Source organism: Malassezia vespertilionis, chromosome 6 (genome assembly GCF_029542925.1).
Source record: "Malassezia vespertilionis chromosome 6, complete sequence".
NCBI lineage: Eukaryota > Fungi > Basidiomycota > Malasseziomycetes > Malasseziales > Malasseziaceae > Malassezia > Malassezia vespertilionis.
In genome coordinates this window covers 687,219-704,248 of record NC_079252.1, presented here as the reverse complement: position 1 = coordinate 704,248, position 17,030 = coordinate 687,219, and the positions used below count along the sequence as shown (strand labels likewise).

Here is a 17,030-nt window from a genome sequence, read left to right as displayed (position 1 = left end):
TGTGGCATACGCCGGCGCTAGGTCTCGGCGCTGGCCATCCCTGTGAGCGCGCGGATCACATCGCTTACATCCTGTACATGCCAGTTCGCGAGTGTCTGCTTGGAGTTTGGCCCGACGGTCGTGGTATACATTTGTTCTCTGCGCGAGCAGATGCGCTTTGCAGGCAAATTCCGCGGCTGTGCCTTGTTTAGTGGCGCAGGCTGCGTCACGACGACGCTTTCTTTTCCACAAAACGGCGCATCCTCGATCTTGGTGCTTGGATGGTCGGGCGTGAGACTGGAGAGGAAGCGAAACATGTCCTCGTCGGTTTTGTCGTCGCCCGCACAAAAGACAAACTGCGTGTCTGGATTCGCGTAGAGAATCCGGTGCACAATCTCGCCCTTGTTGATCGCTAGCGGGCGCACCTCTAAATTCTTCTTCCCAACCACGACCTCGACCTGCATATCGTTCTGCGCGAGGATATTCGCAAGCAATGCCTGGCAGTCTTTTGCCTGGAAAGACCCGAAATCCGGATCCGCGTTCCTGTAATGCCACACAATAGAACTCTTCTTCTCTTCGATCATGCTCCCAATCGTGCGGTCGGTATAATAGCGGAACACGGCGAGGACGTCGGGTTTCCACGACATGTCCAGCTCCGACGAGAGGTTCTGCCATTGCTCGTCCAAGCCGTGCTCTCGGAAATAGCTGCCATGCTCCGCAGAAAGCCCAATGCGGGGCAGCGCGCCGAAATGCTTGCTCAAAAAGTTTTCGTCGCGCCCAGAGATGATGTAGATAATGTTGCGCGGGTCCTCGGACAGGATGCGCAGCGCATCCAGCAGCGCGCGCGACGGCACGGCGCTGTCCGGGTCCTTGACGATGGGCGTGAGCGTCCCGTCATAGTCTAACAGAAGCAGCCTGCGCCCTGCAGGCACAAAGCACGCCATCATCGCACGGCAGTCAAGTTCCGGCGTGGAGTGCGCCGAGTAACGGTAGCGCAGTCGGAGCAGCATTTGCTGCACCGTCGTCAGCGCCCACGTGTGTGAAGTCTGCGCCAAGACTTGTTTATGGCACTCGGCATGCCGGTATTCGCGCTCTGAGGGCGCGAGACGCAAGCCGTGATCGATGGCTGCAGCGACACCGTCAATGTCCCAGGGATTAATTTGTATGGCGGCAAAAAGTCGCCCCGCCGTGCCGGTAAACTCACTGAGAATCAGGGCGCCCTGCTTGCTGCGGTCCTGGCAGACAATGTACTCCATCGACATGGTGTTCATTCCATCGCGCACAGACGTGACCAGTGCGAGATCGGCGACAGACAGGAGCGCATAATACTCGTCGCGCTCAATCACCTGGTGGTAGTGCTGCACAGGGGTGAAACTGAGGGAGCCAAAGTCGCCATTGATCTGGTTCACAAGCTCGGCCACTTGCCGCTCGAGCTTGGCCGAGCTGTTCAGCGCAGGGATGGTGATCTGGATCAAGACGACCTTTTCGCGCCACTCGGGAAAGTACTTGAGCAAGTCGTAAAACGCTTCTAGTTTCTGGATCACGCCGCGCACCACATCGAGCTTATCACAGCCGATAATGATCCGCTTTTCCGCGTACAGCTCACGCAGCTGGGCAATCTTGGGCGCGACGCCCGGCGCGCCGAGAAAGTGCTCGACGCGCTCCACGTCGATCCCGATGGGATTGTATGCGACGTGTGTGACGCGCCCATTGAGCGACTCGATACTGGAGCCCTGCACCTCATAGCCAAGGATCCGCACGCAGCTCGAGATAAAATGGCGTGCGTAGGCATGGTTTTGGAAGCAGACAAGGTCAGCACCGAGCATTCCTTCCAGCACCTCGCGCCGCTGCGGCAAGCACCGGAAAAACTCGCTGCTCGGAAAAGCGCTGTGGATAAAGAGACCGACGTGGGCGTTGTGTATTTTTTGGCGCACCAGGTGGGGAACGAGGAGGAGGTGGTAGTCGTGCACCCAGACTATATCGCCCGCTTGGTATTCGGCAACGACGTGGTCGGCAAACGTTTTATTGACCTTGACGTACGCATCCCAACTCTTGAGGTCCCACTTGGACCGCTCCGTGTCGTCGCGCCATAACAAGTAGTGGAACAAGGACCAGAGGGTCGACTTGCAGTAACCCTCGTAGTGCGCATGCGCGGCACGCCGGTCAAGCCACGCGGGAACAAACTTGATCCCGTTCCGGTGCGCCTCGCGCGCGGGCGCGACAATCTCTAGCGAATTTTCGTGCAGCGCCCACGCGCTGCGGTCTTGCAGCGACGCAAGCACCTGGTCGATCTCTTGGCGCTCCACCAGCGTCGTCTCGCTTGGGTCAGTGCGCTCGTCGTTGCATGCACTGGCGGCAAATTGGACATTGCCGGGCCAGCCAATGTACGTCTGCATGTGCGTCTCGCAGAGACTGAAAATTGCGCTGTTCAGAGCAACGTGCTCATTGTTCAGCGAGAGACACCAAGGGGGTCGTCGTGGGGGCTCATCGGGCGTCTTGGGGCTCGGCTGGTCGGACAAACCGGTTAGTGCGTCGGTAAATGCAGAGGTGACGGTGCTCAGGCTCGAGACACTGGCGCGGTGTCGCGAGCTGCGGCGCGAGCCCACCGGGCTGAACTTGTCTTCCTCCGACGCGTCCGAGTCAGCAACTGCCTCGGTCGTCATCCATGCGCGCCGTCCTGCGCGACGCTGCGAGCGCTCTTGGTTCTCGAGGAGCTTTACCTCCAAATCTTCCGAGTCCAGCAGCTCGCTGCGCATCGCCACAAGCGAATTCGTCCCGCACAGACACCGCGATCCGGAGCCGCTGCTTTCCCTGTGCTTTCTGTTCGAGTGCTGTTTATGGATTTCATACTGGGCCTGCTCGCGCATCCTTTCCGCTGCGAGCGAGGATTGCTTGCGGCGCCGCGCCCTGGCGCGCTGCGCCATGAGAGCCACCATATCGCGCGCAGCCATCTGCTGCTCTTTTCTCTCCCTATATTCTACCTCAGCGCGGGACTCGATCGTAAAAGGGAGGCCGTGCGTGACGTGAATGATGCGTCCGCTGAGCGGATGCATGGGCCGCTCAATAACGAGTTCTCTTTCCAGCTTCTCCACGCTCTCGCGCAGCTCAGCGAGCGTCTGGAAATTCACCACAGTATCATTATCCGTACCGTTCAGCAGTGCATCACGCTCCGCCCCAGCGAGCATGTCCACTGCTGCGCCCATCGTTGCAGCACAATGCGGAGAAACGCATACCGCCGTTGCGGGACAAACGCTGACTAAACACATTGCTATGGCTGCTACGTGAGCGATGTGGGAAATGTTGGCGTGAAGACAGGGAGGGGGTGTGCTTCCGTGTTAAGCACCCACTCAGTCGGCTGTAGAGTGTCGCGGTCGGAGAACAGCAGGTAGAGGTACTTGAGAGTCTCAGAGAGCCAGAAACTGGGGTGAGTATGGCTCGTACGTACGTCTCCATACGGTCGATCAGTTTTGGGTTCGCAGCATCCACATCGTCGATGCCCGCATATCCTCCGGCGCCGCCATCGACTTGGCAGTGCGTGCGGAAGGATTCAAAAATGTGCCATCCCCACTCGCGGTAGATAGGGTCGCCGGTGAGCTGGAAGCCGACATAAAGCGACTCGACCGTTTCTGGCCGCAAAATATTGCGCGCGTCAATTAGCGGCTCGACTTGCTCGCCCTCGTATTGGGGTTTGCGGCTGGGGTCAGTATTTTTCTAAAAGGGAGAAGCGTACCGCTTAATCACGAACTCGCGCGTACCCTCGAACGAGTCTACAGGGTCGCGGAAAAGCACAATCTCGCTGGCGAGGCCCGTCGCCGTTTCGGCGTACGTATACACACACGTCCTTGTAATTTCGTAGCCCACGTCCCAGTCCTCGATCTCCGCGGCGGATTTGCGTGGTGAAGCAATCGGCGGCACAATCGGACCCGACGATGCGGCAGCGCCGAGCATCATTGCGCCGCCCAGGAAACAGACCAGGTGATCCTGTTTTTGCAGCCTCGTCCACTCAAAGTCGTCCACACTCACGCCCCGCGGAAAAAGCTCGACGGTGAAGAGCAGGGGGGGCTCGGTGCGCCTGCCATGCTCAAGCAGCGACGTCTTGATCCAATCGAACGCGTGCTCGTACATGGCGCGGTATACATGCTCGGTGCGGTTCGTTTGCAGGTACTGCTTGACAAGGTACTCGTAGTAGGAATCGCCGCGCGACCCAAGCCGGATCTCAGCAAGGAAAAATTGGCCGGTTTGCGGCTGCATAAAGATGGGCAGAATACCCGCATTGGGCTTCTCGGAGGCGATACGGGCATGGTACATTGGGCGCTCAGCAACATCCCAAAACTTCTTGTTCCCGGTGAGGTGCGCCAGGTACTTGAATTCGAGCTGGATCGTGGTCGCCTCCGCAAGACTGCTTGCATTCTGGTTGTCTGTGTCGAAAAATGATTCGCCCGTACGCAAATTCACTTCGCGCTTTGGGATCCCCGAAGGCGTGTCAAAAGCAGGGAGCAGACGCTGGCCGAGCGCCTCGGCTTTGGCAAGGAAAAGCTCGGCATCTACTACGGACGCGGGCAGTGCGCCTGGCGGCGGGTTCTTCATAAGCGCAGACGCGGACAATAGGCCGCCGAGGAGCCGGATCGTGGTCTCAAACACGTTGAGCCGCCCGTCGACGTCCCAGTGCAGTTCGTCGCGGATCCAATCGCGCGCTTTGGCGTACGCATCGGCACGGTGCATCAGGATCAGAGAATCGAGTGTATCAACGATCGTGTACCCGACCTTGTTCTCGCGCGGCCCCAGCAGATTGCTGCCAGAGCGCGAGAGCGGATGGTATTCGTCATCGCCCCATGCATTGGTTGCGTATGCATTCCACGATTGATCAAACGCCTCAAGGACCGCGTCGCGCCGGGCGGGGTCTGCCTTACGTAGCGGTTCGCTTGGAAGTGCGCGCTCCTCGGGAATAGGAAATTCGACCATGGGCACACGCTCCGTGTCAAGGTCTTCTGGCAGCACATCTGCAACGCGCTCCGTCGCTCGCTGCAGCTGCACGCTGCCTGTGTACCGGTACAAGTGCCAGCCTGTAAATGCAGCAAGAGGTACTCCAAATCCAAGCCAGAACAAGCGCCGGCTAAAAGGGCGTGGCCGCGCGGCCGTGTCGGCGCTGCGCGACGTTTTAGCGTTTGCCATGGTAGTGGGAGAAATGCTCGGCGCGAGCCTCCACATGGGGTGCTTGCTACCATGCTACGGATGTCTTAGCGCACAGGCGCGCCAGCGAGGCGCCAGCGCTTGAACTCGGCCTCGCCAAAGCGCAAGAGAGACATGGTCCCTTGATCTACAATTGCGACCACGACATTGCGCCGGCCCGCCTTGAGCGGGAGGTATACATTGAACGGCGTCTTGCGCTGCGGCGGCGCTGCGCGAAAAATGCCCCAGCGGCGCAGTGCCGCTACAAGCAGACGCACGAGCCATGCAAACCGCGATACAAGCTTTCCAAAGGTAGTCGTGTGTACGCCTGGCGGCCTTGTGCGCCCATGCCGCACCGAAGCCTGCTTTTGTTTTCCGTACGCTTTCCTGTTCTGCTCGCGGATCGAGAGCATCTCGCGCTCTTCTTCCGTCGCAGCCACGGTAGTGGGCGCGCCCGGCGCGGCGACCGAGAGAGGAATGTGGGAAAAAAGCACGTCGAAATCACACAAAGAGAGCATCGGGTGCTCGTTCGTCTCCACGACGCAGATACGGAACTCGGGCGGGGGCGGCCTTGTGCGCTTGAACTGCGTCGCTGGACGCCACGCATAAAAGAATGGCGCAAGTGCAGGGTCATGTGCGGCAGGGTGCGTGCGCTGATCATGATCCGCACGCACGATTTGGAGCGCATCGAATATGGTATCTGTAATGAGTCGCCTGAAAAAAAAAACGTACCGTACGTATCGTGTGCCGAGATGCCCAAAAGACCACGGGGCGCCGCACGCATGCGCATGCGAATACGGAGGATACGAAGCATGTATCGCAATGGCACGGCAAGATAGCCGAGCACATAGACGAGCAGCGCACAGAATTTCGCACGCAACGAGCGCGCTCGTGCGGGCAATGTAGCGGGATTCTGTGCAAACGACGCACGAAGTCCATCCACAAGCGTGGCGCGCTGCACAATATACCCAAGACGTTTCAGATATGCGTAGATTTGGTATCGCGCAGGGCTCGCCCCGTCGTTGCCAAGCATTTGTGCATACGCTTGCTCGACGCTCACTGGGATGCACGCTGCGAAACGCGCCTCGTCAGGGACTACGCCTGGCGTAGCAGTGAAACGGCAGTCCAATGCACCACGCTCGACCAGATATACTGCCTCTTCGGGGTACAGCTCCAGGCACCCAACGACGTTGTCGCCCACGGCACGACGCACTGTCGAGCCCATACTTGAACACGACTGGCCGCGCTGTGTATGCACAAATGCGCGCATAAACACAGGGTCCCACGTCGCGGTGCTTAGCGTCTTGCTCGAGTGTGCATGGCGAGCGCTGAGCGCGTGGAAAAGTGCGTCGCGGCTCTGTGCAAGCACTTTGCTCTGCCCGCCGAACCCGGTCGGCTCAAAGTCTTTCTCGCCGCGTTTCGGGATGATCGGCGCTTCTGCGAGCGATCCGGTCTTGTACTTTTGCGCTATCGACGCAAGCACGCGGTAGTCCGGCATATCCTCCTCCTCCTCCTCCTCCGACTCGGGATGCGGCGCATTGGCCTGTGCTGCCATGATGGTGAAAAAAGCGCTACTGCTGACTAAGCTATCAGGAAAGCGCACCGTCGCAGCGGCCATTCTCCACACGGTACGATGGCGTCGCTGAACAGCACATCGCCCGAGATTCCCGGGCCGACCGGGCGTACCTTTGAGGGGCCATGGCTGCAGCAGCAGATCCTGTTTTCGCTCACGCTTGGCATTTTATCCGTGCTGGCGTTTGGCGTGTGGAAGCGGCGGTACCCGTCGATTTACCAAGCACGCCATCCGCAGCAAAGCCCAACGATGCCGTACCAGCGGCTGCGGAAAAGTATTTTCGGCTGGATCATGCCGACCCTCGTGTACCCCGACAGGAGTGTTCTGCTGAATGTCGGCATTGATGCGGCGGTTGCGCTGCTCTTTTTCAAGATGATCTTCCGCTACCTGGCCATGATCAGCATCTGGACCGTGGTTGTGCTGATCCCCGTCCATTACTATACGAACGGGTGGATTGACGGAGTGAGTCCCGGCGAGGAGGTTCATCCACAACATGCGGCCCTTGCGCCGCATCCTGTGCGCGCCGTGCACCTGACCCGCGACATTCTCTACGAGAATACGCAGCTGGTTAGTACCTACCTCTACACGCTCCTAGCGCTGCACGTCTTGTGGCGCACGTATGCAGTGTATATCGGGTTTGTACAGGGCCATGCAAGTGTCCAGCTGCGCAGCGAGGCGGAGCGCACGGTCAAGGTCTCGCACCTCCCGCGGCATTTGATGACAAGCTCCAGCTTGGCGACGTACTTTGACGAGCTGCACATGCCTATTGCACACGCCACTGTTGTCCAGGACACGACGCGGCTTGATGCACTGCTTGCACAGCGACTCGAAGTGCTCCAGCGCCTCGAGCGTGCATGGGCTGGCTGGCTCGGCGATCCTGCCGAGGCAAAGAACTACAATCGCGCCATGCTCCTACAGCAGACCTCGCGTGTGGACCAGCCTGCTGTGCCCGGCGGTGCTCCACGCGTCGGCACCCACATTGTCGCGAAAAGGAAACGCCCGACATTTGCGCATACGCGAAACCCCTTTGGTGCGCGCGTGGACGCCATCGATCAGCTTTCCTACCAGTTCAACCAGCTGGACCGTGCCGTGCATGCCCTGCGCCGCGATACTTTCACCGCAATGCACACTGCTTTTGTCACCTTCCGCACGGCCGCGCACGCCGAGATTGCGAGCCAAGTAGTCCACTACCCGCGCCCCGGCACATGCATTACCCAGCCAGCCTGCGAGCCGCGCGACATTATCTGGGTAAATTTGGAGCCGAATTTCTGGGGCAAGCGTGTGCGCAAAGTCACTCTCACGCTCATGATGGGTGTGCTTCTCACCGCGACGCTGTCGATCGGCGCATTGCTCGCCGCGCTCGTCAACATGCGCTCCATTCGTGCCGTGCTGCCCTGGCTCGCCAATATGATGGACCAAGACGTGCGGCTGCGTGCATTTGTGCAGAAATCCCTGCCGACCTTGCTCTTGATTCTGATCAACGCGCTCGTCCCCATCGCGATGGAGTACTCGACGTACCACGAGCGGATCAGCTCGCGCTCCAATATCGACCACCGCGTCATGAGCCGCTACTACTTGTATCTCTTGTTTTCCGTTGTGTTTGTGTTTGCATTTACGAATGCGTGGGAAACGCTGAAAGGACTTGCCGAGAGCCCTATGCGCATGATGGATAAGCTCGCGCAATCGCTCCCTGTTGCCCGTCAATTCTCGCTCTCCTACGTGATTTTCCAGGGGCTCACGATCCAGCCGTTCCAGCTGGTCGAGCTGCCTACCATTGCGATGCGGTTCCTGCACAAGCTCTTTTACGCCTCCACGCCGCGCGGGCGGATCCATGGCGGATATGCGCGCGGCATGCCAGTCGCGACGCTGTACCCACAAGCGCTGCTGATCTTTACCTTGTCTATCCTGTACAGCATTGTGAGCCCCTTGATTGTCCTGTTTGGCGCACTTTACTTTGGCGTCGCGTACATTGTGCTCAAGTACGAGCTGCTGAACGTGATGGAGAAGCCGTACGATTCACACGGATCTGCATGGCCGCTCGCGATTCACCGGTGTGTGTGGGCGCTTTTGCTTTTCCAAATCTTTCAGCTCTCGCTCTTTTCTGTGCGCAAGCAGGTGGTGACTAGTCTGCTAGTCTTGCCGCTGCTGGGCATTACGGCATGGTACCTCGTGGCGCTGCACCGCAACTATGCACCGCTGACTTCGCATCTTAATTTGTATGATATCTACATGGCAGAGGAGCACGAGAGTGTGACGGAGCAGCAAAGCGATGTCACAAGCACACGCGCAGGGCCGCGGACGCCTCCCACGCACGATCCGCCGCTTTCGTGGAGCCATCCGGGCCTCTTGCACGTAGACGACGAGCAATACAAGCAGCCATCGCTCACGAGCCGCTTGCCGAGTCTATGGCTCCCGGAGAGTCTCGATGCGCTGGCATGATAGTATACGTATGGATAATGTAATATTGAATGACAAGCAAGACGCGCGGACGGGGCATGGAGCCATGCCCAGCGCCGCTCCTCCTGCGCTACCCCAGACGCACCGCATTTGCACCGCTGACAAACTTGGCGCGCTTTGCAGGGGCAGCATCCTTGTCGGTCTTTTCCCAGTGCGCTGTCGGCGCGTCGGCAAGCTTGCGTTTGTGTGCGTCGGCCTCTGGCTTCACATGCTTCTCAAAGTGCTTGCGCCGCTCCTTTTCCAGCTCGGCATTCTTTGACTTGATCTTGGCCTGGCGCTGCTCGCCTTTCCCACCGCCACCCGCAGTAAGCTCTACATTGATCTGGCGCCCGTGGAACATGGAGTGGTGGAACCGCAGCGCCTTTTGCAGCGCCGTGGCACTGCCGAACTCTGCAAATGCACATCCACGCGACACAGGCGCGCAGGGGTTTTGTGCCTTTCCCTTGGCAATTGATTTCTTTTTTGAATTCGAAAGGCCCTCTAGCGCTTTGGGGTCTGCGCGCTTGGTCAGTAAACGCACGCTTGGCGTTTCGCCGCACGTATCCCCGAGATGCTTGGCCAGCATCTCTTTTGTGACATTGAATGGCATGTTGCCGACAAACACAATGTACTTGTGCTCTAGTTTCGGCACGGTCGGCTCTGCCGGAGCCTCGTGTGCTGCTCCATCCTCGGAAAATGTGGTCTTGGTCGATGCGGAGGCGGTTTTCTTGCGCTTCGTACGCGCTACTGGATCTTGCTCCGCGCGCTCCTCGGACACGCGCACGGGAGCCTCTACTTGATCGCGTACCTGCTCCACTGCATCCTCCACACCAACGTCCTCATCACCCTGCACCGCATCACCCTTGCTTCGCGCACGGAACTTGGCCGCTTTTTTCGCGCGTTTGGTAGCGTCGGCCATGGGAAAAGGTGTGGAGGCACAGCTTGCCAGCGATTGGCCCGTGCGTTGCGTGCGTGTTATCCCTCCCACTAGGCCCTGCAGACGGTGCCGCACGACGCGTTGCGCCTTGCCCTCCAACAACGCTGCGCTCGACGTGCAGTGCTCTCCACGCGAACGGCACTTGTATGACCGTACTGCCACACCAAGCATCCTCCAGCACACACGTCACCTCTCAGCCATGCGCTACATCTAACGTACCCGCTAGCGCCGCCCAACCTGCCTCGCACGCCCGCACAGACCCATGCATAGCCGAGCTTGCGCCCGAGACGCTCGCGCGAATCTTTGCATTCCTCGATCCACGCACTCTTGCGCGATGTGCAGCAACCTGCAGGTCATGGCACGCCGTTGTCCAGCTTGACATTACTTGGCGCACCGCATTCTCCATCACCTTTGGCCTCGAGGAGCGCGAAGACAAGATCGCAGCGTCTATACACCAAGGCGTCCCTGGTGCGACGAGCCTGCGCATTGCTCCTGCTCTCCGCCGCCTGGATCCGGCGTCGTGGCGCGCTGAATTTGCGTCGCGCGTCGCGATTCTCCGCCGCTGGCGCAAATCACGCACCTCGGTCATCTTGACAGATCCACGCATTGCCACGCTCGATGCACTCGCGCTTTCCGCATCGCACCGCTTCGTGCTGAGCCTCTCGTATGAATGTAGCCTTGCATCGCGCTCGAACGCGTTTACCGGCAAGGTCGCGAAAGAGTTTCTCCATGCGCGCGGATTTGCAACCACGGCGCCCAACGGCCAGCCGAATATGGACCATAGTCCGCCGTGCACAGCGCTCGCTGCCGATCCACTCGCGAGCTATGTCGTATGGGGCCAGCGCTGCGGCGATGTGGGCCTCACTGCGATCGATTGGCGAGGACAAAACGCGCGGGGCACATTCCAGCACCGCACCTTTCCACGCCAGGAAGCGCACCGCGCGCCTGTATCTGCCATTGCATTCCCTATTGGCGGGGAAAGTGTGCGGCAGCAGTCTGGAGACGCCGCATTGACGTTTGCCACCGCGTCTGCGGACGGGACAGTCGTGCTGTGGCATCCAAAGCACGACGCCGCCTTGTGGCGCGGCGCCGTTCCGTCCAGCGACGAGCCGCTGGGCACGATGGACCGTCTTGCCTACCGCTCCGCAGACGGAATTCTTGCGGCCGGCACGCGTTCCGGTGCTGTGTTGGTATGGGCGCACATACCGACCAAAGCGCTCGCCGCACACGCCATTCATGGCCGTCCCCCCGTCGAGTCGCATGTCCAGTGCATCACCATTGCTCCTGCGCCCTTCGCCAGCACACAGGCAGCCGACGCGCCGAGGATCAGCAGCTTGGTCTTGGATACGTACGACGCGACGAAGGAGCACATCTCCCTCCTTGTCCACTATACCCACGCACGCTTCTTTTTACGGCATACCCTCACGCCCGCTTCTCGCGCTGTGCACACCACCGTCTTTGGAGCCCCGTCCATCTCGCAAATCACCTCGGTGCACTGCAACTTTGACGCGCGTGCTTCGCCGCCTCTCGCAAGCCAGCGCCGCTCCACGCGTTTCCAAGAGCGCAGTTTTGTATGCGCAGGCACCGCCTCGGGCGGCATCGGTGTTTGGGAATGGGATGCCCAAGCGCCGCTGGACGATGCATGGCTGCTCGAGGAGCACAGCGTGCACTGCGACGCACAGGCCCTCCCTGCGCTGGTCCTCGACGGCCACCACAATGCCATCACCGCACTCTATAGCACGCCCGCGCTGCTTTTCGCAGGAACAGAGGACGGGACGATCAAGGCGTTTGACACACTTACCGGCACCCTTGTCCGCGTATTCAATGAACGCACCGCACGACGACAGCCCGCGCGCTTGCTGGCGAATGGCAGCCTTGGTGCCGAGCATGCCGCGCGCTTCCGCGTGAACCAAATCGTCGCGCACGACGAGCTGTTTGTCGCGGCGATTGGGCCACAAGTCCTTGCCTGGCGGACGCAGCATGCGGCCGATGCAGACGTGCCGGCCAAGCGCGCGACGGCAGCGCCGCGCCACGGACGCCCAACGCAGCGCTTGCAAATGCGCAAGGCACTGGACAGAGCCGCGCAGGAAGAGCAGGAGATTCTGGAGGCCGAGGAAAAAGAGCGCGGTGCCATTGCGGCGCAGCAGCGCATGGCGCATTCGAAGCTGCAAGGGCGGCTCGATGAAGACACCGCGCTGGACTATGCGCTCATGCTCAGTCGCGAAGAAGCGGAGCAGACGGCACTCACCGACGAGTTTGCCAGCGACCTGATGTACGGCGAGCCCGACATGCACGACGGCATGGCGGATGCTGTGCTGCTGCGCTCGCCGACACTGAGCGCGCTTGCAGCCTCGCCAAACACATCTACACGCGCGTGGGATATGCTGCAGCAGGCAGGGAAGGCCGCGAGCACAACCGATGGCGAGGGGGCGAGCAAGCTGCGCACCGTTTCCATTCCGCGCTCTGCGCGCCTTACTCCCAGTACCGCGTCGCAGGGCTCGGTTGGTTCCTGCAATTCCATGTCACCCATGGCAAGTCCTGCCGACTGGCCGGGCATGGCGCAGCAGAGTAGCAAAACGCCGAGTCTGGGGGCGTGGGCGCGGAGCAGTCCTGCATTGCGCTCTGTCGATGCTCGGCAAGGCACTGCGCTCGCGCGGCACGACGGTGCGGGTTTGTCGAGCCAAACGGCAGCGGCCCTTGCGAGCCAGCCACCGAGCTGGAGTCTGGAAGACGAGGAGGAGGATGACGAGCTGCGCTTGGCGCTTGCGCTCTCGCTGGCCGAGCACGAGTCAAATACACTGTAGATAGAGCTTGCTGAAGTAGGTGGTGGTCGGATAGGCTTGTGTAGGAGGCGAAGCTAGCGCATGCATACTGTATGCTGTGCCCAACGCAGCTCGCATATGCTGACCCAACGCAGCTCGCATATGCTGACCCAACGCAGCTCGCATATGCTGACCCAACGCAGCTCGCATATGCTGACCCAACGCAGCTCGCATATGCTGACCCAACGCAGCTCGCATATGCTGACCCAACGCAGCTCGCATATGCTGACCCAACGCAGCTCGCATACTGTCTGTGCCCACCGAATCTCCAGCGCCGAGCGCCACCGTGCTAGTCTGCTACGTGTCTATTCCTCGTCATCCCCAACGACATGTGTCGTCTGTTCGAGCAGCTTGCGTTTCTGTTCGCGCACTTTACGCGCCAGTCTCAGGGCACTTGCAAGCGGCGCCTCTTGCGTCGTATCGCGCAAAAAATTGTCCACGGCGCCGTGGTCCTGCGGGGCAAACTCCACCGTGCTCCGCTTCTGCTCGATCCACGTCGTGTTCTGCTGGACCTTGTCGAGCACCGGCTTGACGCACTCGTGCAGTCGTGCACTCGTGCCCGACTTGAGCAAGCGGCGCAGCTGAACGGCGACGGGGATGACCATCTCAGGAAAAGCAATATTCAGCGCTTGGGACGCGAGAAACTCGAGCAGGGCAAAAGCATACGCGTCCGCGAGCTGGTCGGCATAGACCTTTGTGCGCACGTACGCCTGCGGCGCACGCAGTGTCGTCTCCAGATCGAGGGGCTTCAGCGTCGCGCCTTTGGGCTTCCGCTGGAACTCGGGGCTGTCAAACACCTCGAGCATGAGCGGGGCGAGTGGAATGTACACGCCGGTGCACTGCACAAGACGCTGCATCGTCTGCACGACGTGCAGACGCAGGGGAAAGTAGCGCGAGATCGGCACAAGCCGCGCGACACCAAGCGCAACTTGGACGAGGGGATAGATGAGCGGGCGCATGTTGCTCTCTGCCTCGGCGCACGTATGCGCGAGGGCGAGCGACCAGAAATCAAGGCAGTGGATATAGGGCCAATTGAGCACTGCTTGGTACTGCTCTTTGGTCTTGATCTTGAGGCAGTTGCGCAGCGAAATGGCCAGCTGGCGAATAAAGCCAAACGCTTGCTGGTATGACGCCTCGGGGTGCAAGGCAAACAGCTCGCACGCGGTGTTTTTCATCAGCACAATGTTGGGCATCGTGTGGGGCGTGGTAAGTTTAGAGCTGCGCACAAAAGCGTGGTACGTCGACTTGAGACAAAAGTCGATCATTTCTTCGTCGAATGCCGACGCCGTGACGAGGTACAGGCACGAGAATGCCGCAAGCCTGACGCGGTCGGTGGCGGTGGACCAGAGCTGGAGGAGCACCTTGACATAGTCGCGCATCACACGGCGGTCGTGGTGCAAATACGGCACCATTTTAGCCGACTCGGTCAGCGCTGCGTACACCATCGTCGGATCAGAAAGTGTGCGCAGCAGCTGAACGGTGCTTAAAAAGTAGCTACGCACGGGGCGCACAAGCAAGCTCCATTTCTTAGTGTGTGTCGGCACCTTGAAACGGCCTTCGGCGGCGCGCTTTGTGGGGATGTGATGCTGCAGAGCCATCGGCGTGTATTTGAGCGCGGCCATAACGACGCTGGAGAAAACGTCGCCGTCCAGCACGCGGTATGCGAGGTGGACGTGCTCATCGCCCATGAATACTGCCGCGCGGTATGCAAGCAGAATGCGGCGGAGAGCACGCAGCGAGTGGTGCTTGAGTATGGCGCGCTGCCACGTCTGGAGCATGGCCGCTGTGACCACAGGAATCTGCTGCTCATTTTCGTCGTCGTCGTCGTCGTCGTCGCCCGCCGGCGCATCTTCCTCTCCCATCTCTTCATCGTCGCTGCCGAAATTAAGCAAATTTTTATCATTTTCTTGCAAGTACCGGTAGAACTCGGGGTCGTTTTCCGCGAGTTTTTCGAGGTCCTGCGCGTGGTCTTCTTCGTCGGAAACGTCTTCCATCGCGTCGAGCATATCGTCAGCGCCCTCGTCCTCGTCCTCGTCCTCGTCCTCCTCATCCATCTCCTCGTGAAATCCGCCCTGGAGGAACGCGTCGACACTCATCCCACCATCCTTGTCCTCTTCTTCCTCCTCGTCTCCGTCCTCTTCTTCTGCATCGCGGTGGCCGCGTCGCTCTTTGCGCGCCTTATTCTCTTTGAAATGCACAGCCTTTTTCTTCTGCGTGCGCCGCTGCTCGAGCGTCGTATCCAGCTTGTTCTTGATAAACTTTTTTGTCCGCTTCGCCGCTTTCGCCATCGTCGCTGTCCAGCACGGTGCTGCGCGGAGCACAAAATTTTCTGCTCGGCCGAACAAGGCCGTGCGCGTGCGCGCATTGTTTGCATCCACGTCCATAGGCGAAATGAGCAGCCGCGTCCCTATCAAGGTGAAGCACAATGGCCAGACGGTGCGTGTGCACGCGACTAATCATAGTACGATATCGATATCGATGCCGATGCAGACGGTGCCGCATTCAAGCAGTGTGTATTTGAAAAGACGCACGTGCCTGTGGAGCGCCAAAAAGTGATGGTCAAAGGCGGGCTGTTGAAAGACGACACGCCATTGAGCAAGCTTGCGATCCGTGCGGGACAGCAGTTTATGGTGCTCGGTGCAGCAGGCGATCTTCCCAAGGCTCCTGCCAAACCTGTGCACTTCCTGGAGGACATGAAGGAGGACGAACTCGCGGAAGCGGTACGTGCGAATCGTACTGACCACAGACGCACAACAAGGTGGGGCTCACCAACCTTGGGAATACGTGCTATTTGAACTCGACCCTGCAAGTCCTGCGGTGCATCCCGGAGCTGCACGACGCGCTCACGGCCTATGCCGGGAGCATCGGCGCGCAGGACGGCGACGCAAAACTCACTGCATCCTTGCGCGACTTGTTCCGCGACTTGGCCAAGGCGCAGCGTCCTTTTCCTCCGCTCCTTTTTGTAACCATGCTGCGCAATGTCGCGCCGCAGTTTGCCGAGATGGCCGAAGGCGGTGGCTACGCACAGCAAGATGCGGAAGAAGTGTGGATCCGGATTGTGAATGCGCTCGGGACGTACCTTGCTGGCCCCGACGGCAAGGACCGATTTGTTCCGCGGTTCCTCACCGGGCACATGGCCACCACGCGTTCCTTGGCCGAGACGGCGGAGGAGGAGCGCAGCGTGAGCGAGGAGCCGTTTCTCATGCTCCAATGCAACATCTCGAGCAGCACCAACGACATGAGCGCCGGCATCCTGGATACCCTCACGCAAAAGATTGAGAAGCATTCCACACAGCTGGGCCGCACCGCAGTGTACAACGAGCAGAGCAGAATTGCGCGTTTGCCCATGTACCTGGCGGTGCACTTTGTCCGGTTCTATTGGCGCCGCGATATCAATAAAAAGACCAAGATCATGCGCAAGGTCAAGTTTCCCGTGGAACTTGATGCGAGCGTGTTTGCCACAGACGAGCTCAAGGAGCGCATGCTGCCTGCCAGCCGTGCGTACAGGGCCACTGCCAAAGAGCGCGAGGAGCGCGCCAGAGTTCGCAAGCGCGCCAAGACGCACACAGCCGGGCCCACGGACGAGAGTGCGCCGTTCACCGCGCGCCAGGACGGCAATGTGCCCAGCGACAAGGAAGAAGAGGCGCTGCGGGCCAAGGAGCTGCAGGAGATTGAACAGGCAATCGATCCCGACCTGCGCGCCGATACGGGCTGCAACGCCACTGGCCTGTACGAGCTTGCAGGCATTGTTACACACAAAGGCGCGGCTGCCGATGCGGGCCATTACATTTCGTGGGTGCGCAAAGACGATGGGAAGACGCAGCAAGTTCCGTCGAATGCGTGGTACAAGTTTGACGACGAGAACGCATCCATTGTCGATACGGAAAAGATCCAGTCGCTGTATGGTGGAGGCGAGGATTCGGTTGCCTATATCTTGTTGTACCGCGCCAAGACAATGGGCGGAGCGAGCGAGGGCCACTGAGGGCAGCAACCTGTTTGTAGATGCGTAGACGACCTGCCCGTATCACTGCGAAAATAGGCGTGTGCAAAGCTGCACACCCCCGACGCGTTCCGTAGCGGCCCAAGCAATGGATGGCACAGCGCTGCACGGCAC

General features: G+C 59.8%; 8 protein-coding genes across 8 annotated transcripts; 3 read left to right on the top strand and 5 right to left on the bottom strand.

Moving 5' to 3' along the window:
• Positions 1-17: 17 nt before the first annotated feature.
• On the bottom strand, positions 18-3,182 carry MVES1_003245 (uncharacterized protein; the record flags this gene model as incomplete). Its single annotated transcript, XM_056208063.1, has 1 exon — positions 18-3,182. One exon carries the CDS (start codon positions 3,180-3,182, stop codon positions 18-20), a length of 3,165 nt encoding a protein of 1,054 aa, XP_056064038.1.
• Positions 3,183-3,256: 74 nt separating this feature from the next.
• On the bottom strand, positions 3,257-5,151 carry MNS1 (mannosyl-oligosaccharide 1,2-alpha-mannosidase; the record flags this gene model as incomplete). The annotated part of the gene is made up of 3 exons (XM_056208062.1): positions 3,257-3,398; positions 3,425-3,673; positions 3,710-5,151. 3 exons carry the CDS (start codon positions 5,149-5,151, stop codon positions 3,257-3,259), a joined length of 1,833 nt encoding a protein of 610 aa, XP_056064037.1.
• Positions 5,152-5,216: 65 nt separating this feature from the next.
• Positions 5,217-6,703, bottom strand: SEN54 (tRNA-splicing endonuclease subunit sen54; the record flags this gene model as incomplete). Its single annotated transcript, XM_056208061.1, has 2 exons — positions 5,217-5,848; positions 5,881-6,703. The coding sequence occupies 2 exons, from the start codon at positions 6,701-6,703 to the stop codon at positions 5,217-5,219; spliced, it is 1,455 nt and encodes a 484-aa protein (XP_056064036.1).
• A 78-nt stretch (positions 6,704-6,781) lies between these two features.
• MVES1_003242 (uncharacterized protein) lies at positions 6,782-9,160 on the top strand (the record flags this gene model as incomplete). The annotated part of the gene is made up of 1 exon (XM_056208060.1): positions 6,782-9,160. The coding sequence occupies one exon, from the start codon at positions 6,782-6,784 to the stop codon at positions 9,158-9,160; it is 2,379 nt and encodes a 792-aa protein (XP_056064035.1).
• Positions 9,161-9,248: 88 nt separating this feature from the next.
• On the bottom strand, positions 9,249-10,076 carry MVES1_003241 (uncharacterized protein; the record flags this gene model as incomplete). Its single annotated transcript, XM_056208059.1, has 1 exon — positions 9,249-10,076. The coding sequence occupies one exon, from the start codon at positions 10,074-10,076 to the stop codon at positions 9,249-9,251; it is 828 nt and encodes a 275-aa protein (XP_056064034.1).
• Positions 10,077-10,240: 164 nt separating this feature from the next.
• MVES1_003240 (uncharacterized protein) lies at positions 10,241-12,898 on the top strand (the record flags this gene model as incomplete). The annotated part of the gene is made up of 1 exon (XM_056208058.1): positions 10,241-12,898. One exon carries the CDS (start codon positions 10,241-10,243, stop codon positions 12,896-12,898), a length of 2,658 nt encoding a protein of 885 aa, XP_056064033.1.
• Positions 12,899-13,221: 323 nt separating this feature from the next.
• NOC2 (Nucleolar Complex 2 protein) lies at positions 13,222-15,204 on the bottom strand (the record flags this gene model as incomplete). The annotated part of the gene is made up of 1 exon (XM_056208057.1): positions 13,222-15,204. One exon carries the CDS (start codon positions 15,202-15,204, stop codon positions 13,222-13,224), a length of 1,983 nt encoding a protein of 660 aa, XP_056064032.1.
• A 103-nt stretch (positions 15,205-15,307) lies between these two features.
• On the top strand, positions 15,308-16,898 carry UBP6 (ubiquitinyl hydrolase 1; the record flags this gene model as incomplete). Its single annotated transcript, XM_056208056.1, has 3 exons — positions 15,308-15,352; positions 15,379-15,636; positions 15,663-16,898. 3 exons carry the CDS (start codon positions 15,308-15,310, stop codon positions 16,896-16,898), a joined length of 1,539 nt encoding a protein of 512 aa, XP_056064031.1.
• Between the last annotated feature and the right edge of the window lie 132 nt (positions 16,899-17,030).